Source organism: Tursiops truncatus, chromosome 1 (genome assembly GCF_011762595.2).
Source record: "Tursiops truncatus isolate mTurTru1 chromosome 1, mTurTru1.mat.Y, whole genome shotgun sequence".
NCBI classification, from domain to species: Eukaryota; Metazoa; Chordata; class Mammalia; order Artiodactyla; family Delphinidae; genus Tursiops; species Tursiops truncatus.
Genome location: NC_047034.1, coordinates 34881334 through 34908852, shown reverse-complemented (window position 1 = coordinate 34908852; position 27519 = coordinate 34881334). Strand labels below are relative to the sequence as shown.

Here is a 27519-nt window from a genome sequence, read left to right as displayed (position 1 = left end):
CTCATCTTGTACAATGCCTTGCATATAGTAAGCACCCAATAATTATTTATTAAGTGAACATGAGAGGATGAAGGGCTGTAAGCTTTCATAGCAAGAAAGAGAGGGATAGTACAAAAGAATATCCTTAATGCATCAGTTTTTAAATCCTCAGGTATATGTATAAGAGATTATGATCCTATCTGTTAAAAAGAGAATTATATATGTTAACCATAAAAATTAGCTGCTATGGGCTTCCCTGGTGGCGCAGTGGTTGAGAGTCCGCCTGTCGATGCAGGGGACACGGGTTCCTGCCCCGGTCCGGGAAGATCCCACAGGCCGCGGAGCGGCTGGGCCCATAAGCCATGGCCACTGAGCCTGCGCATCCGGAGCCTGTGCTCCGCAACAGGAGAGGCCACAACAGTGAGAAGCCCGCGTACCGGTAAAAAAAAAAAAAAAAAAAAAAAAAATTAGCTGCTAGGATATTATGGTTATAAGGAGGGGATCCAAAACTTAATGAGCTTTAAATCCATTCACTGTATTTGGATGGCTGGCAGTTCAAAGGGCAAATGGCAAACGCATATCTCGTAAAGCACCCTGGCCATCGTGCAGACAGAATCGAGCCAAGGGGTGACCGATTGCTGCATTCCCACCAATGCAGTGGCTCTATGCAAGCCCTGAACAGTTCATCTGTTCTTTGCTTTGGTCTTGGGACTTCAGGATGAATAGGATGAGGATGGGGGTAAATGACAAGGGCGAGCACTGTCTTGGGGGCACTGCTCTACAGAGTTCAGGCAGCAATCTTCTTGGGGAGCCCCAAGGAAGGGAGTGGAAAGAGGCTTAAGACAATGGGTGCTTTCAGGAGTTCCCTTAGTACCCAGAGGAGAAGAGAGGAGCAGAGGGAAGGTTCAAACACCCAGGGGAAAGGAAACCACTTTTTGATCCATTCCAAAAACAAGGATTGTGATCAAAGAATCAATTGCTGAAGTTATAGCAGAAAGAAAGCAACAACGGGCCTTCCCGTATTTCTGTCTTTCCATGCCAGGCTGTCCTCTCCCCCGATCATCCCCACCCCCCAACTCCTGGGGACAATTGAGCTGTGTCTCTGGTATGCGTGGAGCTGCAGGTCATGGCCATATTTAACGAGAACATTCATTCTCCACAGGCTCTACAGGGCTCCTCAAAACACCCTTTGTGTCACTGTGCCTTTCTCTCCACCCCCCTTGACACTAATTTAATCAAGATGTCCTAGCTCGTAGATGGGGAGGACTCGTCAGTTCCGCATTCTTTGTGGCATTAGGGTTTTGAAGCAAAATATGTAGAGTTGAAACCAGCAAGTCGAGGAGATGGGGTCAGGGTCTCCAAGCCAGAGCATGCCAACCTTTTGTGTAAACACTAGGCTTAAAGAGTGCACTAGGTTTGTGACATACTCTTATAATTTTTAATTAACCCTAAATATTCTAGTAAGGTTGAGAAATATTTCTTAGGCAAGTACACAGGCAATCAGGAGAGAAAAAAAAGAAAGAAATGAAAGAAAAAAGAAAGAAAGAAAGAAAGAGAGAAAGAGAGAGAGAGGGAGGGAGGGAGGGAGGGAGGAAGGAAGAAAGAAAGGAAGGAAGAAAGGAAGAGAGAAGGAAAGCCAAACAAAAAACAAAGGAAAAATAGAGATGATAGGATTAAAATAAAGGATAGGATTTACACATCAGCACTGTTTCTAGAATGCAGAACTAGAAAAGAGCAGCTCGTTGCCTGCTCTTTCTCTCCTAGTCTCCACTCCACTCATCCATAATTTTGCAAAATTTGAAAACTTCAATTGCCTTACCTACAAACCAGATTTTAATTCAAATGTGCCTTTCTTAGCTGCTTCTCTAGACCACAGCCAGAAGTGAATCTCAAAATTGTGGTAGGGAATTAAACTAGTAAGAAAAATAAACAAGGAACCCATCTGGAGCCCTGGGTCCCTGCCCAGGTTACCTGATTCCTAGTCTGATGTTCTTTTCCTATGCTGTGGTATCTCCCCAAAAGAACCTCACTGCTCAGCACCACTTTCCTGAGTTGATTTGTGGATGCCCAGCTGAGCCTCTGAAGCCTGAGTCTTGTGCGCCAGGAGTCAAATTCAAGGAAGGCAGGAGGCAGGCCTGGGGATCTCAGACAACCTATCTGAGGAACTGATTTGGATATGTGTTGAAATTCTTCTCGTCAACCACAGATCCATTTCGTCGTGACCTCTCGCTGGGGACATATAACCAATTCCCCTCCATTATCTGCTTGCCAGTTTAATCAGCTCACATCACCATGGACAGAAATATAGTCAAAGGGCTATTGTTTCACAACCCATGAGAGGATTTTCAGAAACCTAGCAAGCAGGACTCTAGATTACAAGAGGGGTGTATCCTCCACAGCTTTTGGAGGAAAAAGAAGCTTGAGCTCAATTCTATCTCCTCTTGCCTAGATCAAGTAAGCAATTGGCCTGGGATCAGGAATAACCCTAAATGCTTAGACCAATCCCCAAATTCCCATGTAATTCTACAAACCCAATTAACCTCCCAGGCATGAAAAACTAAAATGATTTTCAGCACCCTTGCAAAGCTGTGCTAAAAAAGTTCACTACCCTCTAGTAAACAAACATCTTCTCCAAGCAGCTTAAGGTAAGAACTGAGCCTCTGCCCTTCCCCCACCTCTTTTTGCTGACTTGCATATTTTCTCTATTTTTCTGGAAAAACTGATAAGAAATGCTTCCCTGATACTGTCAAATCATGACTATGGCCTATAGCCCTGGCTTTTATGTTAAGGCAAAGAGAGGATACCAGCTAAGCTAACAAGTGGCAGAAATTTGGGAAAAGGGCCAGTGGAAGCAGCCGCTGGGATATGGAGAACAATATCTCAGTTTACCATATTCTATAACCAAACGGTGAGCACATCTGCACTGGAGATTAGAAACGGCTCTGGGTTGAACAAAAGGTATTTGGTCTAAGAGCTGTCCAAGAGGAGAAGCAACACCTTGTGAAACTTCATTTAATGAGATGTACAATATATTTAATAAAGTTAGCTACTCTAGTTCTTACAAGAATAACCCAGTGGTTATATAGAGATAATCTAGAGAAAATGTGATTGTTTTTTTCCTATTTCAAAATTTTTCCAGCATTTAAATCTATAGCCCAAAATGTAAGCCCTGCACACTCTGATTCCAAATACAGCTGGAATGTCTCTTCCCCATCTTCTCCATGACTCCTCCCACTGCCTTAATTCAGGACCCCATCATCTCTTACATCAACTATCAAGACAGTTTTATTATAACTGTTCTTGCTTTTCTAAACTCTCTCACATCCAAACATTTCAGCGTAATCTTTCTAAAAGGCAAATCTGTCCATGGTACTCCCTTGGTAAAACCCATTACTGGGATTCTTTCAGTTAAGAAGCATTTATAGATGCTAATAAGTAGTGGGCAAAGATGAGGAGAAATAGGATATTTACATTGTCTCAAAGATTCTTTTCACAAGTTATTTGAAGTGCAAAGGGAAAGAAAGTAACTTACAGTAAAACAATCTGGCAGAAACCTACCTTAACCAAGCAATCAGAATGATCACCACTAGTAATGGAAAAAATCAACGGGAAGCGGCTCCTGATAAAATACGCAGTATCACTTCTGTGGTGTTCGTGCCAAAACCCGCTTAATCAGATCTAATCATGAGGAAATAGCAGACAAACCAAAACTGAGGGACATTCAACAAAATAACTGGCCAGCACTCTTCAAAAGTGTCAGTCATGAAAGACAAAGGAAGACAGAGGAAATGTCAGTGGTTAGAGGGGACTAGGGAGACAGTAAAACTTAGCACAATGTGTGATCCTGACCTGGCCGCTGAACCAGAAACTGGACATGAGTGGGGCAACTGGTAAAATTTGATCCAGACCAGTACATTAGGCAATAGTATTGGATCAGTGTTAATTTCCTGATTCTGATCATTGTACTGTAGTTATAAGAGATTTTAACATTTTGGTGAAGGGTATACAGGAATTTTTGTACTGCTTTTGCAACTTTTCTCTAAGTCTGAAGTTATTTTCCAAATGAAAAGTTAAAAAAAAAGCAAAAACCACAATAACATTATGAGCTTTCCCCTTTGCTGGCTTCAGACTCTAAGCTCTTTAGTGAGGCATGCAAGGCCGGCCTGATTCTTCCGCCTCATCACTTGCCATCTCCTACAAGGGTTCTGTGCTCAGCCATCCTCACCCATAGCACCTATTAATTCCATGACACTATTTGCTTGTCTCATCTCCCAGGAATCCCTATTCACCACCACACCCCCCTCTCTCTCCCCCACTAAGACTCACACAACTTGGTAAGGCAAACCTCAGCTCATGCTTTCCTCCATGAGGAACCCATTATTATACTGTACTATCATGGTTCACTTGTGGATCTGTTTCTCCCACTAGACTCTGCTCTTAGGTCAGGAACCTCGCCATGCCATCTTCCCAATCCCTAGCAAAGGGCCACATAGACTCAGAACTCAAACACTGTTTGTTGTGCAAACATATTGTCTTCACTTAGAACTCTCTAACGGTTTACCACTTTCCTAAAAATTCCCACACTTCATTACAGAATTTCAGGAAGAAATCTTAGAAAGATGACTCCAAACCCTTATTTTAGCAGATTAGAAAACCAAGTCTTAGAAAGATTAAAAAGTGAGGTCACACTGTGAGTCAGTGTGAAAGCTGGGAAAAGACCCTCACTCCCAGATCAGGGTCTTCTTTGATTCGTAAACTACAAACAACAGAGGCCTCTCTCCTCCAAACCAAGAAAATACTGCAGCACGCACGCAGGCAAAAGTGTCTGGGCCTAGCGTGGCGCTTGGGGAAAGCATGTAATAAACACTTGTTGAAACGAACTGAGTCACCAGGGAGCAGCACAATTCCTTACTTCATTCAGGTTGCACCTGAACAAGATGTGACTGGCTCTCAGGCCTGACCTACCCAAGACACCTGACCGCATCCTGCAGTCAAGAATGGACAGCTGGAATAGGCCAGTCTTCAGTGAGAAGGACTAGTTTTCTACCTAAGAGGCCTATGATCCAGAGAGAGCAGGAGCCTGGCTTTCCTCCAGGGCTGGTGGGAGGCTGAGGCAGAGACTCTGCATAGCCCCAAGCTATGTGGTATCAGGCCAGAGGCAACACACAAGCATCACATCCTTACATCGAACCTGGGGAGGAAGCCCATCCCTCAGAAATCATCAGATGTCAGAAATCATCTGCTCTGATTACAACACCCTTTTTAATCTTTCTGGCCCAGGAGAGGATATGCACTGAAAACTTTAATGATGCCAGCAGGTACAATTAATTTCCATTCCTGCTCTTCATACACTGTTATGTGAAGGGGACTGGAAGGACAAAATTAAACTCCACTGGGGCTTCAGCCTGCAGCTCTAAAACAGACAGACTGCTCAGAACTCAGCACGGAAAACCTCACCCTGTGTTGGACTCAGGCTAACCTATGAATGCTTGAAAGACCTGTGTGGCCTTGGGGGCAAGGGTCACTGAAATTAAATCACATTTAAAAGCCCAGGCAGGATTTGATATGAGTCTAATGGACCTAGGAATCAAGCAAGATTTAAATCCAAATGATAACTGAAATATTTTATGTTGTTTCAAAGAGGAATATCAGTTTTATCAGTCAGTGTATCCCTAATATAAAGGGATGTATCCCTAATGTAAAGTTTTTTTATACCTCTATCAAGATTGCTTTCAAATTAAAAACTTGTTAACATCAGCTAGAAAAGAAATCTTGATTTATGTACCATTTCTCTTCCAAAGCAGTTTCATATCATTTTCCGCCGTTATCTTTACAACACCTCCAGGAGCAAGTGGGCAAGAAGGAATGCTTTCTCCTTCAGTTTACCGCAGGGCACACAGAAGTCTGGGAAGGTCAAACTCTTCTGTAAGACTCACAAGAACGTAACGCTAGAGTTGGAAGGACTTTTTAAAATATCCCCTGTCTCAGGCTTATGCTACTGTACTCCTTCTCACTATTAGCTGAAAGGATAAGAAAAGTGCGTAAAATCTGAGTGGAGACTTTGTTGAGGATGCCATAGTTTCCCAAGATTCCGAAACCCAAATCGAATGCATCTGCTCAGATCCCATTCTTCCCGATCCCTTTAAAGTACCCACCATTGCTTCCTCTTCTTCTTACTTAGGTTCTCGGAACCATGTTATTCTCATTTTCCTTCTGCCCATTTTAATTTGCTCTTCTCTCCTCTTTGCTGGCTCCTCAAAATCCTCTCTCTAGGCCTCAACTGCCCCTTCCTCCGAATTCTCACTCTCATGCCTTCAACTGTCAGTTTTATGCGGTTAATTTCCAAATTTCCCTTCCAGCCTTAACCCTCACTGAACTTTCTCACTTTGCCAGGTCTAAAACTGAACTCAGAAAGTGTGGTATTGACCTGGTAGTTTGGTCCCACCTCTGCTACTACCTCACTGGGTGACCTAAGGCAAGTCACTTCTTCCTGACTCTCAGATTCTTCACTAATAATTAAAGGGCTGGACTACAACCAGTGGCTCTTCCACATACTTTCCCCAATAAATGGCAACTCTAACTTCCAATTGATCAGGCCAAAATGCTTGGAGTCATCTTTGACTCCTCTTTTCCCCACATACCACATTCAATTCAGCAGCAAATGCTCCATCTTCAAAATACATCTCAGACTCTGACCACATCTCACGATCTCCACATCTACCACTCTGTTCCACCATCATCTCTACCACCATCATCTCCTGCCTGAATTATTTATAGGAGCCTCCTTAACTGGTCTCCCTGTTCTGCTCCTGCCTTGCTCCTCGTTCAGTCTTCTCTTAACCCAGCAGCCAGAACAATCCTATTTCAACAAGAGTCAGACTGTATCATTCCTCTGTTCCAAATCCCAGTGTGGCTCTCCACTGGCCTCCAAGGCCCTGCCTGAGGCAGCCTGCCCCCCATCCCCAGCCACATCACCTACCACTCTTTCTCTTGTCTACTGTGCGTGAGACCGTTTGCTGTTTCTCTAATCAGATAAGCACACTCCCATCTCATGGCCTTAGACATGCTGTTTCCTCTGCCTGGAATACTTTACTCAGAGAGCTAAATAGTGAGATCCCTCATTTCTTCCAAGAATCAGTTCAAATGCCAATTTATCAATGAAGCTTTCCCTGACCACCCTATATAAAACAGCAATGTCCCCAGGACCCCCATCCTCTTTACCCTACTTTATTTTGTCATCATCTAATATATATTTACTGGTTTATTTGTACACTGCCTGTTTCTCAGACTAGAATATAAGCTCCATGCAGGCGAGGACTTTTTCTGTTTTTGTTACCTGCTGTATTACAGTGCCTACCACAGTGCCTGGAATGTGGGAAGCACACTGTAAACGTTTGTTGAATGACCAAATGAATTTTGATCCTCTCTAGCATTTACCTCCTTCCACATCGTATCAGGTCACTCGGTACTACCTACAACTTCTTTGCTATGCCTCTTAATAAATCCCATTCTTTCAGTTTCCATTGCCATTATCCAAGAACTGGGTTCTATTACCCGCTGGATTATTGTAGTGGGCTCCCAAATAGTTTCTTCCACCCTAAACCACACTGAACATTGCCACCAATGCCACTGGAGACCATGGTTTTCGATATTTCACTGCCCTACCTAAAATGGTCAATGGCTCTTTCTGACCAGTAGCTTGAACTCCTTGAGGTGGCATTCAAAGCCCTCCACACTCAGGCTCCAACCTCATCCCACATCTTTCCCCTATTGCTGGCCAACAGAAAGTCTCTGCTGCTGTCAGACTGGTCTCATGGGTGGCATCTCTAATGGGGACAAAGAGGCAGGAGAGGAAGTTGGCACCAGGTAATATGGAAATATTCAAAAGATAGTTCCAGAAGATAAGACATGGATGGATAATTAAGAATCCTGGCAGCATATAATTAAAAGAACATCAGCCCAATTCTTTCCCCCATATGACGCTTACCTGGCTCACCTCTCATGAATCTGTGCCTTTTCCAAACTCCTATAGACAACTAATTATCTGTACCACTCATTAAATTGGTGTCTTAAGTTGTAACCTGCTTCTGGAGTCTATGGCCTGTCTAACCAACTGAAACGTAAGACATCTGAGAACTTGAACCATGTTTTAAGCTTGTTCTGCAGCCCTTTTATAGTGCCAAGTTGAATACCAAGCAATTAAAGACAATCAAATAATATTTATTAAACTGAACTGAATGAACTGGTAGTGGTACTTGTGCTCCTGGATTTCAATAAAGCAGGGCTCTCTCTCTCTCTTTTTAAAGTGTCTCTGAAAGAAGAATCAGGTGGGCTCTGCAGTTTTCCTGCCTGAGAACTCAAGGACCCAGAAAGGCACTGACTCACAGAGCTGCAAAAAGAGAAGTTTTTTCTACTCTCCACCCTCAAAATGAATATCAAAAGGAAAACAAGGTCATGGGAAGAGGCAGGGCAGGAAAGGATGCGATGCTTATGTGGGCAGAAGGATTGGATTATCTTGGCTTTGGAGAAGAGACGATTAAAGCTACAGACGGGATCTCCCAGTTTGCCTTCTGTGTTTCCTTGCTACCTATATGATAACACAATGCTAAAAAAGATTAGCTTAGAGAGGCAAGGACCACCCTAGCAGGGAGAAGGCACGAGGGCCACACTCTTCTACATGAACATAACCAAAGCTCTGCAGAGCACTTTCTTTCTTTCTTAGCTTTATTGAGGAATAATTAACAAACGTAACTATATATTTAAAGTATACAATGTGATGATTTGATATATACATTGTAGAATGATTACCAAGATCAAGATAATTAGCACATCTATCACCTCACACAGTTAACTCTTTGTGTGTATGTGGTGAGAATGCTTAAGATCTACTCTCAGCAACTTTCAAGTACACATGCTATATTATTAACTGTATGCTGTACATTAGATCCTCAGAACTTGTTCTTATAACTGAAAATTTGTGCGCTTTAACCTACATCACCCTATTTCTCTCTCGGGCCCTGGTGACCACCGTTCTACTCTCTGTTTCCATGAAATTGGCTTTTTTTTAAAAAAGATTCCATATATAAGTGATACCATACTGTATTTGCCTTTATCTGCCAGGCTTATTTCACTTAGCATAATGCCCTCCCATTTATCCATGTTGTCACAAATGGCAGGATTTCCTTCTTTGTATGGTTGAATAATATCCTATTGTGTGTATATATATACATCACACTTTCTTTTTCCATTCATCTGTCAAAGGACATGTAAGTTGTTTCATATCTTGGCTATTGTGAATAATGCTGCCATGAACATGGGAGTGCAGATACCTTTTCAGGTGCTGATTTTAATTCCTTTGGATTTGATTTCAATTCCTTCAGGAGTGGAATTGCTGGATCATAAGGTAGTTTAATTTTTTGAGGACGTGCCATGCTTTTTTCCATAATGCCTGTATACCAATTCACATTCTCACCAACAGTGTATAGGGAGGGGTTCCTGTTCTCCATATCCTCATCAACATTTTTTATCTCTTGGCATTTTGATAATTGCAGGGCACTTTCTTCCCAGGTTTTACTGATTCCTGTGACATTCTGGGAAGGAAAAGTGAGAGTATGAGTAATATTCTCCAGTGTAAAGATGAGAAAACTGAAACCTACTGTAGTGAAAAGAACTCCACTGAGCCAGCCAGGGCCCAGGTCAGCCATAGGTCTGAGGTCTAGACTCCCAGCTGAACTTGGAGACAATGAGGAAGACAGAAGAGGAAGAAGAGGAGAAACCCTCTCTCCTTGCCTTATATCAAGTGGAAGTAGGGTACTTCCAAATGAAAGCACAGGTCATCCAACGTTCCTACAAACAAGTGACTTCCAAGAAGATACCAATGAGATTCTGGATTGTTTCTGGTCGTACCAGGACATGTTCCAGCAGACAGTCAAGACAGCACAGCCAAAGAACCATGAAGAATGTAGGAATGAACTGTGGGATAACTAGCATATAGAATGCTGTCTAATAATTAAAAACAATGTTTTTAAAGAGGATGCAATGACATGGGGAAAATGTTCACTTAAAATGGTAAATGAAATAAATTGCACAAAACTTAATATATAATATAATCTTAATTTTCTAAAGAAAAATGTGCAAAGAAAAAAAGATTGGAAGGAAATACACCAAAATGTTAATACTAATTCTAAGTAATCATTATTTTCTTTTTTTTGTTTGTTTGGGTTTTTTTTTTGTTTTGTTTTCCTCACAATGTCTTGGAAGAATATGTATTACTTTTACAACTGGAAAAAAGAAAGTAAGCTAAAGGGTTTTTTGTTTGCTTCCAAATCAAAGGAAACAGAAAATAATGACAGAAAATTTTGCTTCTCAGTCTTGTCCCTGGGCCTTAACAATAACTACTTAGCTCAACAAGAGGATGATTCCGAGAGCTCTTGAGACATGAGGAAGTTCCTATGGACTCTCAAAGACAAGAATTAGTGCAGACAATAAAAATTAGCTGCTAACTGAAAATTTCATGTTGGGTAAATACTAGGAAAAGCTGGACAGAGAACCAAATGATTTGTGGGGCACAGAGTCAAAGAAGGAAAGACAAAAAAACAAAAAGGCTAAGAGCTGGGCAGGATCAGGTAGAAAAACCATAAGATAGACAAAGTCCAGTACCTTAAGGAAAGAAGAAGAGAATGGAAAAACTGAAGATGTTATCTCAAAAGAAGGAGAATTTAATTTTTTTTCACATTTTAATTAAAAATCATGCTCAGGCAAGCAGGGAGAAATTCAAAGGAAAACTCCTGACAAAGACAAATAGGAGAATCCAAAGAAGCCAGTCCTGCAAGAAGGGAGGCAGAAATCAAAGCTGTCTACTCTCTCTAGACAAGGTGGGCAAGAAGCTGAATCAGAACAGCACAAGGGAAGTCATGGCCTGGCAGAGCACCTAAATGTATTACTGCAGAATGCACAAGTCATTAATTCCTTGCATAAGCACTGGCCCTTTAGCTTCCCAATATGATGACTACCACCTTTCTACATGTGAGGGAGCAGAGCACAGTGATGTGAAGAGATGATGCAGGGGAAGGGGGCCATCTAGCTACAAGTCCCAATTCTGCTACCAACCAGATGTACAACCTTCAGTCAACTGCTGAACCCCTCTGTCCATGTCCTTATCTATAAATGGAGATGATAAAGCCAGTACCCATCTTAAAGCATTGTTGTGATGATTAAATAAGTTAATACATGTAAAGTACGTAGCATAGTCCCTAGCATGGTTAGCACTCATTTAGTATTAGTTACAATTATTATTTTTATTATTGCTGTGAATCTTTTTGTTTTTTTGCAGTACGCAGGCCTCTCACTGCTGCGGCCTCTCCCGTTGCGGAGCACATGCTCCGGACGCGCAGGCCCAGCGGCCATGGCTCATGGGCCCAGCCGCTCCGCGGCATGTGGGATCTTCCTGGACCGGGGCACGAACCCATGTCCCCTGCATCGGCAGGCAGACTCTCAACCACTGCACCACCAGGGAAGCCCTGCTGTGACTCTTATAATAAACAATTGATACCTAGTCAGCTTTCACACCATTATTGTAGTTTCTCCTGGGAGTAATATGTTTTTACAAACTACTGTCTCTTTTCACGGTGCCTGATGAGTTGTATTAATAATCTTCTTTTCTCAGAGAGGTATCTTATAGTCAAGTATAAGAAGTACAGAGATGGTAAAAAGTAACTTGTCTAGAATTATCAATTGATGTTAAAAATATCAGATGGACAACTGAATTGGCACCCAAAATTTGTATGATAGCACCATACATAATACAATACAATAGGCTTTTTTATCATGTGAGAAAAAAATGTAACTGTAAAATAAAGGGTTCAGACTGTCACCACCCTAATCTGGAGGGTCAATATTGGCATCATTATTGGTGGGTTTATTTCCTGATGTGATGCAACATGAAGAATCCAGTGTCTCCTATTCTGTCTTCTAGTCGAAAATATATAACGTGAATACATTTGGCCTTTAGAACCACCTTCTAATTTACAGAAAAGACAGGATACAGGAAGAAGTTAAACAACAAAACAAGGAATCTAGTAGACAAATCTAGAAGGAGGGAAAATCTCTAGGACAACTGGCCTCATCTATGCAACAAATCAGTGTCATGGAAAAGGAACAGTGCTAGATTAAAGGAGACTTAAGGGACATAAAACCAGTGTATATTAGATACTAGATTGGAAAAACCAGTTGTCAAGGACATTTTTAGGACAATTAGGGAAATGTTTACATGGCCTGGGTATCAGATGAGATGAAAGTTTACTGAAATGGAAAAGTAGAAATCTTGACTAAAATAACAGATTATAAAATAGCATATGTAATATAATCTGGTTTTTTATTATCATATTTTTGCTTCTTATATTTTCTAATTTCTACAATGCACATGTGCTATAAAATTTTACAAGGTTATTCAAAAGAATAGAGAGCCAGGGGGAGGAGAGAGGAAAAAAAGAGAAGGGGAGAAGGAGGGGTAGAGAAAAGGGAGAGGGAGACAACGGGAGAGGAAGAGGGAAGCAGGGAGAGAGAAAAGCAGGTTTTGAATTCATTATCCTTAAAGCTCAGACTGTGACCTTGTTCAACAATCTGATTTGGCAGTAACTATGTTTTAAGGATACCATCTATGAACCCTGAAACACAGGTGGCAGGGTGATGCTCTAGAAAGAGCCTGGGAGTTCAAATTCCAATGTCACCTCTTCTTGGTCTTACAAAAGAGTATTTTACTAATGTAAGCTTTAATTTTTTTCAGCTATGCAGTGGGAAGAATAACCTTCTAATATAATGTTTATAGCAGCCTCAAACTGGAAACTTATCCAAGTGTCATCAACAGTAGAATGAATAAAACTGAAAGTCTCATGTCCCAGGAACATCCTCCTCATCCCCAGGCAAACTGGGACTGCTGGTCATCCTAGCTGCTGCCCACTATAGGGGAGATGGAATTTGGAGTTCAAAGCCTGCCAAGTTAGAGGGCTTGATAAGCATCCTGGGCTTTCCATGGAAACCCCAGAACGGTCATACCTTATGTGTATAGAATATGTTCCAGGACTAAGGACAAAACCAAAATAGACCCATTTTAACAAAGCATAAAACCAATTTTCCACAAGCTCAAGGTGATCAACCAGTATTTTAACTGCCTATTAGAACAAAACTTAACACTCTTCAAAGGATGATAAACACATCTAGAGTCTCAGTAATGACACCTACAATGTCTAATATGTCATAAAAAGTTAGTAGATGTGAAAAAATAAAGAAATGTGACCCGTGGTCAAGAGAAAAATCAATAAATAGAAACAGAACCACGGATGATGTAGATGTTGAAATCAGCAGACAAGAATTTTTAAATAGTTGTCAAATATGTTTTAAAAATAATGGCTGGGGGCTTCCCTGGTGGCGCAGTGGTTAGGAATCTGCCTGCCAATGCTGGGGACATGGGTTTGTGCCCTGGTCCGGGAAGATCCCACATGCCGCGGAGCGACTGGGCCCGTGAGCCATGGCTGCTGGGCCTGCGCGTCTGGAGCCTGTGCTCCACAAAGGGAGAGGCCACAACAGTGAGAGGCCCGCGTACCACAAAATAAATAAATAAATAAAAATAATGGCTGAAGAGAAGGGAAATTTCAGGAGTTATATGGAAACTGTAAAAAAAAACCAGATGGAAATCATAAAGCTAAAAAATATAAAATCTGAAATAAAAAATTAATTGGATGCTGTTAATAGCAGATTAGATACAACGAATGAGGATTGGTCAATTTTAGAAATCATCTAAACTGAAGCACACAGGGGAAAAAAAAGAGCTTGCCTCAGTGACCTATGGGACTGTATCAAGCAGTCTAACAAATGTGCAATTGGAGTCAAAGCAAGAAGACAGAACAGGACAGAGAAAATATTTGCCATAATTTTTCCCAAATGAGGAAAAACCACTATCCATGGATCCTCACTATTTAGATATTGTACTTATCCAAGCAAATTAAAAAAAAATGAACATCACACTTAGACTCATTATAGTCAAACTGCTGAAAACCAAAGATAAAGAAAAAATATTAAAAGAAGCCCCCCAAGTCCCCAAAACATTACATCCAGGGGAATAACAATAAGAATCATAGCTGACTTCTCATAAGAAACAGTGAAAACCAGGGAAGAAAAAAATGCCATATTTAAATTGTTGAAAGAATATTATGTAATTCCATTTATATAATTTTTTTTTTTCAAAATCAGCAAATACTTATACTGTTAGAAGTCAGGATAGTGGCTTTTAGGGGATAACGAATGGAAGGGGGCAAAAGAGGGGACTTGTGGGATACTGGTAACATTCTTTTCTTTATCTGGGTGATAATTACATACTTGTTTCCATTTGTAAAAATACATTGAACTTTATAATATGTGCACTCTCTCTAACTACCTTACACTTATGTAAAAAGTTAAGGGAAAAAAACCTTGCAAAATACATGAAAAGACTAGAGAAAATACAGTTATTTTCTGTTACAGAATATAATATTTTATGGTAAGCATTTGAGGAAAGCTTGTTACTTATTAGTATTATTATTATCATCCTCCCACCAAAAGTTTTGGGAGATTTAAATGGACTAAAAAGTGGACTGAAAAGCCCTAAGCTCAATGGGGGCAAACCTTACTCCTCAATTTGATTTTAAGTGCTTTTTAGCACCTAGTATAATGCTGTATATATAGTTTAATTGAAAATGGTGTTTTATTTTGTATATATAGTTTTCACTAAAATACTTATTGACTACATGATTTTCTAGTTTAGGGTAGTACTCAAATAGGTACAAGGTTGCATGTGGACACTTGTTTTCTGTCCACTGCACCTCTCTTTTCCATACTCCATATTTTAAAATTGTTCTTCTGATACTCTTAATCATCCCTTGATTTATAAAGATCAAAGTACCATTACACCTTTGAATGTTCTGAATATAGCACCTTGTGCTCTTTCAGAAAAGGCAGATAGATACCTGAGGACTGAAACACCAAAGAGACAAACGTATAAACTAACCTAAGCCAAAGACAGCAGGCATCTTTGATACACACATTCCCTCTTAGCTGAATCTTCCTAAGTCCAAAAAAAGCCTGGACCACCCAGAGAGAAGCCCCAAGGGGCAGGATACAGATGCTGCTGACCTAGTGTCACAGAAACCAAAGCTAAAACGCCACAAACAGCACTAGCTGCAAAGCTCCCCTCAGTGTTGGATTTGGCGGCAAACCTGACGACCCTTATCAGCAGAGATGCCTTTGAAGTAGCTGGCAGGCTTCCATCCCCTACACAAATAAGCTCAGCTTCACATCCTATTCTTTTTTCCAAAGGGGATCTCTCCAACAGATATGAGAGAATAAAGCTCAATTAACTGGAACAGAGTTTTGCTACCAACAAGATAAATTAGGCAACTGGAACAGCTGTCTATAAAGCACCACACAACACTGTTAGTGACCATGTTATAACATGGAGGAAATTCAATCAATATCAGATACTGAGATCCATGGGGGAGGGGGCGTAGGGTAGACTGGAGAAGAGATGAAGGGATAAATCAATCATCTACTCTTTCTCCCAGAGATATCTCCAAGTTAAACCCTTTCTCAAGAGGGCAGAGCACAGACTCCGGAAATCCATTCTCTCTCCATTGATTCAATCTACGGTACCTACCAGGGACATTCAACTCTACCATCATCGTGAGTCATTTCCTCTCCTTTTCTCAGTTACGACAACACCACCATAGAACACGCCTCCTTGCAGAATCATCATCCTCTCCCCTCACATATGCCAAACAGCTGGACTCAAAGACTCCATAGGAAATCCTATCCAAAGGGGATAAATGGGTAGGTAGGCAAAAAGTACTGCTTTTAGTTTCAAATCGCGTTTATCCTCTTTTACTGCCAGGGCCATTTCCTTGGTGCCAAAGGAAATCTGACTGGTCATGTCAATTCTCTTGTGACTGATCTCCTGGGAAAAGGACATTAACACCTCAGGGCCCTGCAGAAAACTATTAATTGAACCTCTTATGTTTCTTCCTCAGCACCCTTCTTGCATTTCTTAATTCTTGAAGTGTGAACTATTTACCTGATGCCAGATTCACCCTCTTTCACCCTCCAAGAATAAAGCAGGGAAACGATAATGGGTTGCCTTGACAAACTGACCTAGATGCTTCAACACTGTCTGTAGCAGGGGAAAACATGGCTCACAGACAGACAGATGGGATCTTATGGCTTCAGATGTACCGCTGTGCTCTCGGGTTTCCCCAAGATGGAAACCAGAGTATCTACAGCAGTGATTCTCAACCCTGACTATATGAAAGGATCAGCTGGGCCCTATCCCAGAGAACATGATTCAATTGCCCTGAGGTGGGGCCTTGGCGTGGTATTTTTTAAATTATCTTTTAAATCAACTTTATTGAGGCATAATTTACATACAATAAAACGTATACATTTTGCGTATGTACTATGATACATTGTGACAAATGCACACACTTATGTAACCACCACCATAATGAACACTGTATGACATTTCCATAACCCCCAGTTCCCTTGTGTCCCTTGGCAGTCATCCTCCATCCCCACTCTGGCCCCAAGGCAATCACTAATTTACTTTCTATCACTATAGATTAGGGTTATCTTTTATAAAATTTCATATAAATGGAATCATACAGAATGTACTCATTGTGTCTGGCTTCTTTTTATCAGTATAATGTTTTGTGAGTTCATCTACATTATTGTATCCATCAGCATTTCATTTCTTTCTATTGCTGAGTAGTGCTCATATATGGATGTAACACAATATGATTTTCCACAATATGCTTACCTATCTGTTGATGGATTATTATAAATAAATAGCCAAAACTAACTACCATTCGTTTCCTATGGTAGCCATAACAAATTTTTGCAAATTTGGTGGCTTGAAACAACACACATTTATTGTCTTATAGTTCTGGAGGTCAGAAGTCCAAAAGCAAGTTCACTGGGCCAAAACCAAGATATCAGCAGGGCTGAGTTCCATTAGAAGCCTCTCAGGGAGAATCTGTTTCCTTGCCTTTCCTAGCATCTAGAGCTGCATTCCTTGGCTCCATCTTCAAAGCCAGTGGCCCAGCATCTTCTCTCTGTGACTTTGCTTCCCTCTGCTTCTCTCACATGGCTGGCCTTCTCTTTTGTCTGTAATCTCCCTCCACCTCCCTTTTACAAGGACACTAGTAACTGCATTTAGGGCCCACTTAGGTAACGAAGCATAAAATCCCCATCCTAAGATCCTCAAATTCATCATATGTGTAAAGACTTATGGATAAAGTAAACATTCACAGGTTCTAGGGATTAGGACAGGGACATCTTTGGGGTGGGACCATTACTCAGCCTACAACAAAAGCTATTATGAATATTCAGGTACAAGTCTTTGTGTAGATATATACTTTTATTTCTCTTGGATAAATATCTAGACATGGAACTGATGGGTTATATGGTAAGTACATATTTAACTTCATAAGAAACTGCGAAACTATTTTCCAGAGCGGTTGTCCCATTTTACATTTTCACCAGCAACATATGAGAATTCCATCCATCTGAACAGTTGGTATTGTCAGTCTTTTTAATTGTAACCATTCTAGTGAGTATGTTGCATATCTCCATATAGTTTTAATTTGCATTTCCCTGATGATTAATGATACTGAGCATCTTTTCATGAGCTTATTGGCCATTTATATATATCTTCTTTAGTGATGTGTCTATTAAAACCTTTTGCCTATTTAAAAAAATGTGTGTATTCTGTCATCTTATTATTGAGTTCTATGTATTGCAAATATATTCTCCCAGTCTGTGGCTTATCTTTCATTTTCTTAACAATGTCTTTCCAAGAGCAAAAGTCCAAGAATTGATGAAGTCCATTTTACCTTTTATTTTTCTTTTATAGTTCATGCTTTCTATATCCTAAGAAATCTTTGTCTCTTCAAGGTCACAAAGATTTTTTTTTAAGAACTTCCCAAGTGACTCTCTTGCAAAGAAGAAGTTGAGAACTACTGGTCTGTTGGGAATCTGACCTAGCTTTCTCAATTTAACCTGACTTTCTGCCATAGAACCTTAGGGTAATAAAGGTAAAACAGGAGTACAGTTACCTGAAATACCATAAAAAGAAGAATGCGATTCAGAGTCTTTGAACTGTCTGAATTGACTGGTTTCCAAGCCTAAGTGTGAGCAGCTGTTAAGGGCTAGAAACAGTGACTTGAAAAGCCAGGTTGGAGGTACTTTTAGGGTACCCCAGCTAAGTGAAAGGAGGAGAGGACAGGACTGTCTTCTCCCCAGTGGGAAAAAGCACACCCAAGTTTATTTCAACTTAAACTGAGAAAGTGAGAAGAATGATTTGTATTCTTGGTGGAATTCTTTAGAACATGCCTTTCACAGAGACGAGATGGAGCTGGGAGTCAGAGTTGGCAGTATTTGGCCCCCATTTTTGAAGTCACCACATTAAACAAATGAAGGTGGCAGCAATAATATTTCCCCAGACCTTGGTTCCGACAGGGGTTAGACAGACTGAGCTTTCATTGCATGAAAGGAGATGTCAGGAGCACCAAACAGGCACAATTTTCCCTGGAGTCCTAGACAAAGTGGGCCTGTTTCTAAGCTGTGGACAGGAGGTTACTTTCTCTAGATGTTATATTTAGCTAAAGGAGTCTCTACCAGGGCTTCATGCAACATGTAAAATATGTCCCAGCAGACATAACCACAAACCAGAGGGCCAGCAGGGAGCATCCCTTAAGGGGGTTCAGTAGCATAGAAGGGCCAATTGTGCAGCCACCCTGACATCCCCAAATTAGCTGAGTTAGCTGTGAGCCAGATTTTTGGTCAGTTCTCATATTTAATGAGTCTTTGTTTCCCTCTTACTAGAGATTCTGCCCCTGGGGAGAAAAACATGCTGCCCTATTTCATTCTCAACTTCCAGCTGCTTGTCCAGACACCAGGTAGGAGAAACAACCCAATGTTGATGTTTAACACCTCCAGACCCTTTGAAGGGTTGAGTGCTAAAGAAAAGATTAGGTTAATTCTGTAACTAAGTGAAATATCTGAATTCAATGAAAAAGAGCAAGAAAATCCAGAGTACTCTCTACTCTGCATACAACACCTAGAGAGGCCTAATAGAACACGTAGGTGGAAAACCTTGGGTTCTAGAGCCAGATGACTGTATTCAAATATACTAGTCTCACTTCTTTTTTTGCTTAATCTCTCTAAGCCTCAGTTTCTTCCTCCATAAAAGAAGGATAATAGTAATAACCACCTTATTGTAAGGATTGAATAAGATAATGCATACAAAGTGCCTAAGATATTACCTGGCACATAAGGGTTCCAAAAATTTTGGTTTTGATGATTATAGCCTTTGCCAAAGGATCATTAAGTTTTATAGATTAAAAAAAATTTTTTTTAAGGAAGAAAACCCGTGATTTTTGCCAGTGACAAGCAGGTTCAAATTCACTAAAACGCAGGTAAATTTTCACAGGTGTCCATAGCTGAACCAGAAACAAAGGTATCTTTTCGGAAGCCTGTGTCTCCAGAGAAATGTGGGTTTTCCTTTTGCTACTGGAACCAAATTTACAGGTAAAATAAGAGGTATATTTATTTTATATATTTGGATTTCAGTGTGGTGTCTCTTGGTTGCTGGCCATCATAGATAATAGAATCTGAAACAATGCTTCATTCTTTAAGAAATGTGGTCTTCCATTGCTTAAGCTAGCCGCCTCTCCATACGCAGACCCACTTTTGTTCACTCTTATCTTGGGGACTGTAGCTTACCTATCACAATTTAACAAAGGTCATCCAACAACTGGAAGGAAGCCCTCAGTGGAGGACACCTTTGTCATCACACAATTACAGTGTATTTGGTTTCTAAGGTAGCATGGAGGTCGTATAGCCCAAATACTTTTCCTTAAACTTGAGGGGACTGAGGCATAAAAAAGAGAGGTAATTGTCCAGAGTTTCAGAGTTACTGGCAAAGCTGAGCAGAAGGGAAAGGGTCCCTTAGAGAAGGGCTCTGCTCTAATAGCATAAAGTAAGCCCCAGAAAGCTTCACATAACTTCCAGGGTGACCAGGGACATTCCTCAGTTCTCTTACCCGATTATTATAGCTCAACCAGTGGGATTCTAATTCTTCATGTGCAACATATTCTAAACAAAAGAGACTGAAAATTTAAGGTATGGAGAGAAAATGCTTCTTTGTCCATTACTAGAAAGCAGAGAGCCTCTCGCCCAGCCAAAAAGAATTAACCTATTCTTACAATCAGCCAAGCCAGCTTCTACCTTAGAGTTCTCTGCGTACATTGGACACCAGGGGAGAGAAAAAAGAGGTTATTAGCCCTGTGGGATAGTAAACATTGGCTATTCGACAATCCTACGGATATCTCTAATCAGCTATAATTTAACTGATGAAAAGTTATAATGATCAAGAGAAAATCCTATGATCCGTAACAACATACAACCATATGAACAAATCTCACAAATACAATAATGAATGAGAGAAACCAGACACAAAAGAGTACACACTGCATGATTCTATTTATATAAAGTATGAAACCAAAGAAAACTAATCTCTGCTGTGGACAGCCTGGACTGATGTTGTCCTTGGGTGTTGGGACCACCCCTCCCAACACCCCAGTGACTAGAAGGGAGCATGAGGGGACTTCTGGGGGTACTGAAATATTCTGTTTCTTGATCTGGGAGATGGTTACCAGGTGTGCTCAGTTTGTAAAAATGCATTTAGCTGTAAGCCTATGATACATGCACTTTTCTTCAACGAAATGTAATATATAAACAGTCCTGTGATTAATTAGAAATCCTTCCTTACACCCTCAGCATAGAAATGCACGGCTTAAGGAGGTCAATGCTTAGACCACAGCTAGGAATATCATTCATGAGTGGGTAGGGATATACACCATGTCTTATATACATGCCATGCACTTAGGCTTTTTGTGAAATGTGAATGGCATTTGAGGAACCAGGAACATGTCTTTGATAGCTGGCTGCCTTTGGCATAAACATCTCTGAGATCTGGAGGGGTTATAAAACTCTCTCTGCTTGGTTCTTCTCTAACTTTCTGAAGCTGGGAGAAAAGGGACCTGAGAGATTGGGTGAAGTCTAGATAGCTGAAAATGTCTCATAAAAGTTTTTCTCAGATGAACAGAGAAAATGGAGGAGGGAACTATCCATCAACCCCTTTTCTTCTCAAGATAGTCTAAGTGGCTGTCAGGATCGTAGAGAAGTGGTATCTGATCACTGTCAAGGTTCCACCTAAATAGGTTTAAAAATATGTTTTTTAAAAATAAAGATTGTATATATTTCAGGTGTACAACAAGATGAGTTGATACACACATACACAGTGAAATGATTACTACAGTCAATATAATTAATATATCATCTCCTCTCATAGTTACCTTTTTTGTGTGTGTGAAAAGAGCCCCTGAAATCTACTCTCTTAGCATAGTTCCAGTATTCAATACAGTATTATTAACTATAGTCATTAATTTTAGTCACATACAACATCACCAAGTGTTGCAGAATGATTCAAGTTAATGAAAAGCAAGCTAGAGCAGATGCTGGGAAGCATGAGGACACGGTGAAAAGTACCCTCACCCCTAAACCAAGTATGGCCCCAACGAGAGCACAGCCGGGCCACTAAAAATAGCTAGTGAGCTCTGCAAGGAGTTATCTTTCTCTTCCTTCTTTTCATTCTGAGATGATTGTACCCTTAATATCCTGTCTGTAAGACACAGGGAAAGCCCCTTCACAGATGCAACTATGTAGATGGACGATTCTAAAGCAGTTCTTTTTTCATGCTGGTATAAACAGAAGAAATTGTGTTCTAATTCCAGACGTACTGAGATCTGTATACTTCCTAATGTTAAGAATTAGAAAACTGACGAAGAACTAAGGCTACTATCGACCACAGTCCTATTTGCTGAAGTCCATTCTCTCCCAGCATCAAATTTTAACACTGGATTTTGTCAACTGCGAACCAGTGAATTCCCTATATATGAAATCAATGATAGCCCTCTATATATCCTCTTTTTACATACCAATTGTGGGAAGATTATTCACCTTCTAAAAAGTCTTCTGGGGATGTCAGAGCTTGAATGTTGGACATGGTATATCATGTACAATGGTTGGGGCTTTTGCCACCATTTGTAACCAAAAGTCATAAATAAATGACTCCATTAAGAGCTCAGGTTGAGATAGCTTAGAAAAGAGCTTCTTGGGTTTCCAAAAGGCTAGTTCCACTACTGACAGGTAAGGTGAATTTGGTATAAATTTCTTAAGATTATCACAATAAATTTTGAGTTTTTCCTTAGTCAAATTTTTCGACATACACCCAAGGATTTGTGACAAACAACTGAGCTTCAGAAAGCATTCAGGGATGGGTTTGAATTCCACCTGGGGTACCAAAAAAAAAAGAGGAAGAAAGCATTCAGGGACCCAAAGACAAAGATACGTCATGATAAGAATAACCAAATTCATGAGTTCACCTTGGCCAAGATGAGAACTTGGAAAGAGAACTAAACCAAAAACATAAACATACATGGATTTTCTAAATGAACTAGAAGAATAAATCATGAAATGACACAGAAGGTTTCCACATCTCAACAGCTTCACAAACCACTTAGGAAATCAACCAAACACAGTCATTATTAATATACGCAAATTATGAATTATGCTGCCAGTCCTGGGGTTGTACCTTGCAAATGGTTACTTTCTCAGGGCTACTATAAATTCAACTCAGAAAGGAAGAAAAAGAGCCAATTCAAATTTTTTCTCCATAAGTACATGGCAGGGCAAGACCCATGGAAAGCCTTTTAAGTGGGCCAATAAGATATTCTTTCTTTTATTTACAAGACTGTGTCTTTGACTAGAAATAGCTATTTACCTTTTTAAAGAGTCTTCCTGAGTCCTCACTGACTTGGACAAATCGAGGAATGATATTATTCAGGTAGATGTCACTCAGGGTGGTGTGGTCCCTGCTCTCCCGCTTCACCTGGTTTAAGAGGAGATTCCAGCAGTTGACTGGAGAGAGAACATTTTGATCCTTCCTGTGAGAAACAGCAAGAAAAAAAAAAAAATCAGTGTTGGTAAGCAGGCAGGGCCAACATCTATGACTACAGTCCATGTCACAAAATCGCAGCAATCAGAGCCCAACCAGAAATAAAGATGTCTTTCCTGAAATTGCACCTCTAGTTTTCTCTTTTTCTAAAAACTCAGTGGAGGAAAAAGGGAGAAAATAAGAATAATGAAAAGGGGAAGGAGGAGAGAGGAAGAGGGAAAGAGGATTAGAAGAAGCAGGATTATCTGTTGAGCATCTATTATGTTCTAGAAACTTGGTAAAATCTTTATATGCATTATCTCATCTAAGCTCCATCATTTTGTTGTCAAAAAAGAACTACCATTATCTCCATTTTACTAATTAAAAAAAAAGAAACACTCAGAGAGGTTGTCACTTGCCCACAGCTAGTAAGGAGTCACAGAGACAGTAAGAGGGAGTCAGGGACCAGAACCACAGTTCTGTGCTGACTAGAATGATTCTAGGAGGTCTAACTCCAAATTCCATGACTTCAACCACTAAATCATTTGGTTTTTGTCTAGGATTAGAGGGAAAAGTTAGTCTCTAGACAAAAATCTACACTACAGACTAAATAAATCCCCACACATTCATCTCTCATAGGATTCAATGAAGACAACTGTGGAGGCATTTGCCATAAAAAGGTCACCGAAAACTCTTCAGCCTCACAGAACGCATCTACAGAGGTTAGATTTCATTGATTGAGCCATTTTCTATGTCCCATACAACCAAGAGCATAAACCGTATCTGAACACATGTGTTCCAAAGATGTCTACAACCTGAGTGGAACAGTAAAGCACCAAACCTAGATGTTCATTTCTACTGAAATCGCTGTGATCCAAAAGAATTATTGATTACTTACATAATCAGCTCACAGCACTAATTTAAGCAACACAAAGTTTTACATCTGCAAGTTGGACTTCTTAAAGGAGAGAAACAGAAGGTAGGGGTTATTTATCAAGCGCTTACTGTATACTTGGCCCATGGCTGGGCCCTATACTCATGTTGTTTAACTTGAACTCTACAAAACTTGATGAAGTGGGGGTTATCAACCACATTCAGCAGATGAGGAAAGTTGGACTAAGAAAGGTTAAATATCTTGTTCAAGGTCACATAGCTAAAAAGTGGCAATGCTGGCATTCAAGAACAAGCCCTGTAATTGAAAAGAGAATGCTTGTAATCACTGCAAAGTATCACAACCAGTTTGTTCCCGTTTCCCCTCTCCCCTCCCTACAGACACACTCTTAATGCAAAGAAAGTGAGCTGAGAGTGGCTTGGTTAGCAAGTCTGCACCACTTCCCTTCCTGCTGCCAGGCACCTGTGACTTGTAGAGCATGGAGTTCAACTTAGAAGGGCTCTTTCAGTTCAGTCGTAAGGTAACTATTAACAAATAATCCCGCCACACCTATTCTGGCTTCTGAACACACCATTAAATCAAAATATCTGTCTGACCAGCACCAGCAGGCTGTTTCAAACGAATGAATATTAGAGTCCAAATTGAAACTGTTCTATAACTGCACTCCTCCCCGACCCGCTGCCCCAGGCACCACACTTCTGTGGTCAAAATCCCTAACATGTATGTGCTGACCACTGTGGGAACAATTGTATCCACTTACCTTTCTAGGGAAATTAAAAGATTTCTATGGAAATTAAAAATATATACTAGCTAAGAGAGAGAGATACATGTAATTAGTCCGCTCCTTTCAAAATTTCTAGCATCTGGGGGAAAAAAAAGGTAAATAGGAAACAATCCTAAACTCAAAATGGTGAGACCTGCGCACAAGCATTCAGCAATATTTGATATTTCCACTGCAAGAAAACTTTCAAACTGATTCCAAATCAGTCTCAGTTACAAAATCCTAAGTAATCTGATTTTTGGGGGGTGGCAAGATATCCATGTCCTCAGTAAGCATGGGATATACCAGGCAATTACACTTGCTTTTTAAAAGGGCAGATCTCCCATGACCTTAACTTTACAAATGGTTTCAATCTGTTTCTTGCAGATGAATGTGGGTTGGTGGTGCCTCTTTGTTCTTCTCCTAGAGTGCTTTACACACATAAAAACATACTACAATTCAATTTTATAAATATATAAACACTTGTATCTTAAATGAACAAAGTACAGTAGTAGTAGGAGCTTTAGTGGTTATAAAAGTGCTGATGTCACAGTACAGTGTGGGAGACAAAGAAAGACCTATAATATAACAAAAGGTTAAAGGTATGAACAAGGGGCCTCCTAGCTCACCAATGTACATCACAGATCAGATCACAAGTGAGGCAGGAGAGGCAAAACCGGTTCAATACCATGCAAGGTGATGCAGAGCATAAATACCAAGGGGACCCTTGAGTAAACAAAGATGAGTTAAGAAGGATGGGCAGAAGTGGGACTCTTTTAAAATGCCTTATCACTTAACATTCATAAATATATATTTATTAAAAATTTCTAAGGTGCTACAAAAACTTTTACCACATGTATTTATTTCCATTCTTACAGCATGTGGTGGGACAGCCATTATTAGTTTCAGGGAGCAGCAGCTTTAAAATGTGTTCTGAGAAATGCTGGAGTTACAGAGAATCATATTTCAGTTTCAAACAACTGTAATATACCCATTCAAATGAACAACCCCCACTGAAATATGTAAAGGACGCAGGACCCAGTTTCCCTGCAGTAGATACCACCACAATGTCTCATGGGCTGCTGAGGTGAGCTTTGTTATATGCAAGCTTTGGAATAAAGAATCAATGCGTGTATCCAGACTGCTGGAAAACATGTTATCGATCAGAATGTATGCTGCTCTGCACAGGTTTAGTTTTGAATTCAACCTGTGTGCCTCCTTGAGTAAAGCTGTTCAGGTGAGCACATGATTTGAGACACAGTGGCCAAGTTCAATTACGTGCCACAGAAGGCTTAGGGGCCTATGCTGAGTTCATGGTAGACCACAGTTGGGTAGTAAGGATATACACGCTCAATATCATCTCATTTCATTATCAGTTGTTATAAAGCTTATTATACATTTCCATTTATCCAATTAATATTGATGAAGGAGAATAGGAATAGCTTCTGGGTAATGTCAGTGATTCAACTTTAAAACAGAAAACACCCTTCTTTTTCAAGCATCTAAATCAATTTAAAACTATCTCAAGATTATGACAACTAGTCTGCATGAGTCGGGATTTCTTGATATCGAGCAACCCAAACCAGAACCTGAAATAACTTGGATGCTGAAACTGATATAAAACTGCAACTCTGATTCATAATCTGGGTTCATAAACCCAGCCTCATTGTTTCTACTGATTAACTCTGTAATAAGTACTCTTTATAAATTGGCACTTTAAAAGTAGATTTACACCTATGAAACACTGCTTTGATCTGTTGCATATATGGGAGTTCTATGTAAGATTTTCAATTTAAAAAAGGAGTCTATGGCCCTAAAAGAAAGTACTAGACTCTGTTGTCTGTTTCTCCCAGGGTTTCCCAGTTTTTTACGATTACTGTAGTTTTCATACAATATTTTGGGCTCTTTGAGTTTGTATGCTTTCTCAGACTTATTTCTCCTTCCAACGGAGGTGTCTTAATTAATTCATTTATTTATTTTGGGATAGTGGTGGGGAAGGAGAGGTGTGGGGCATGCAGTAGGAGGGGAACACAATTCCACTGTAGAGGCAATTTTCCCAGCCACCGTGAACAAAGGCGAAACACACTTCAGGCTGGAAAATGAGCAAGTCAACGAGACGTGATTTCATAGGGAGCAAATTAAGGTTCTGCGAGAGTGGTTTCCTGCTTCAGCAGCTTTGCAGCCTGATTTTATTTGGGGCTGCTAGAGCCAAGAGAGCTTCGTTTGGTCAGGAGATTGAAATTTGTCTTTATATCTTTTCCATCTATCATTTGTTTGTACAGTTTCCTTACTTCCCCCACCCACAGAGTCTTAGGTTGTGTGATACTTAGGCATTTAAAGAAAAGGGTCTGCATCCCTTAGGCATGTGCTGAACAGCTGCAAACCTCCTCAAACACTAATCCCTAAAAAGCAGACAAAATATCCAGAAGTATTTTTATTACTTAAACATTTTTTCAGGAGGAAGATCAAGAAAACGTAATACTGTAATTGAGAGGGAATGACTCTGGAGTCAAAAAAAAACCAGGAGAAAAAGGAGGCTCAGAAAGTCACGAGCCAACTATGCATCCACAGAATGATCATTGTAAATGATCTAAAAGAGCTAAACCCGGGGCTTCCCTGGTGGCGCAGTGGTTGAGAGTCCGCCTGCTGATGCAGGGGACACGGGTTCGTGCCCCGGTCCGGGAAGATCCCACATGCCACCGAGCGGCTGGGCCCATGAGCCATGGCCGCTGAGCCTGCGCGTCCGGAGCCTGTGCTCCGCAACAGGAGAGGCCGCAACAGTGAGAGGCCCGTGTACTACTAAATAAATAA

The 27519-nt window shown here is 40.5% G+C and overlaps 1 protein-coding gene across 9 annotated transcripts in view; it reads right to left on the bottom strand.

Annotated features, from left to right (window-relative positions):
• The window catches only part of SRGAP2 (SLIT-ROBO Rho GTPase activating protein 2), a 237761-nt gene that overhangs the window by 93330 nt on the left and 116912 nt on the right, over positions 1-27519 (bottom strand). For all 9 annotated transcript variants that reach the window (XM_033852663.2, XM_033852657.2, XM_033852660.2 and 6 more), the window contains one exon: positions 22904-23066. In XM_033852663.2, the coding sequence (XP_033708554.1) occupies positions 22904-23066 (163 nt within the window). The remainder of the gene's footprint in view (positions 1-22903; positions 23067-27519) is intronic.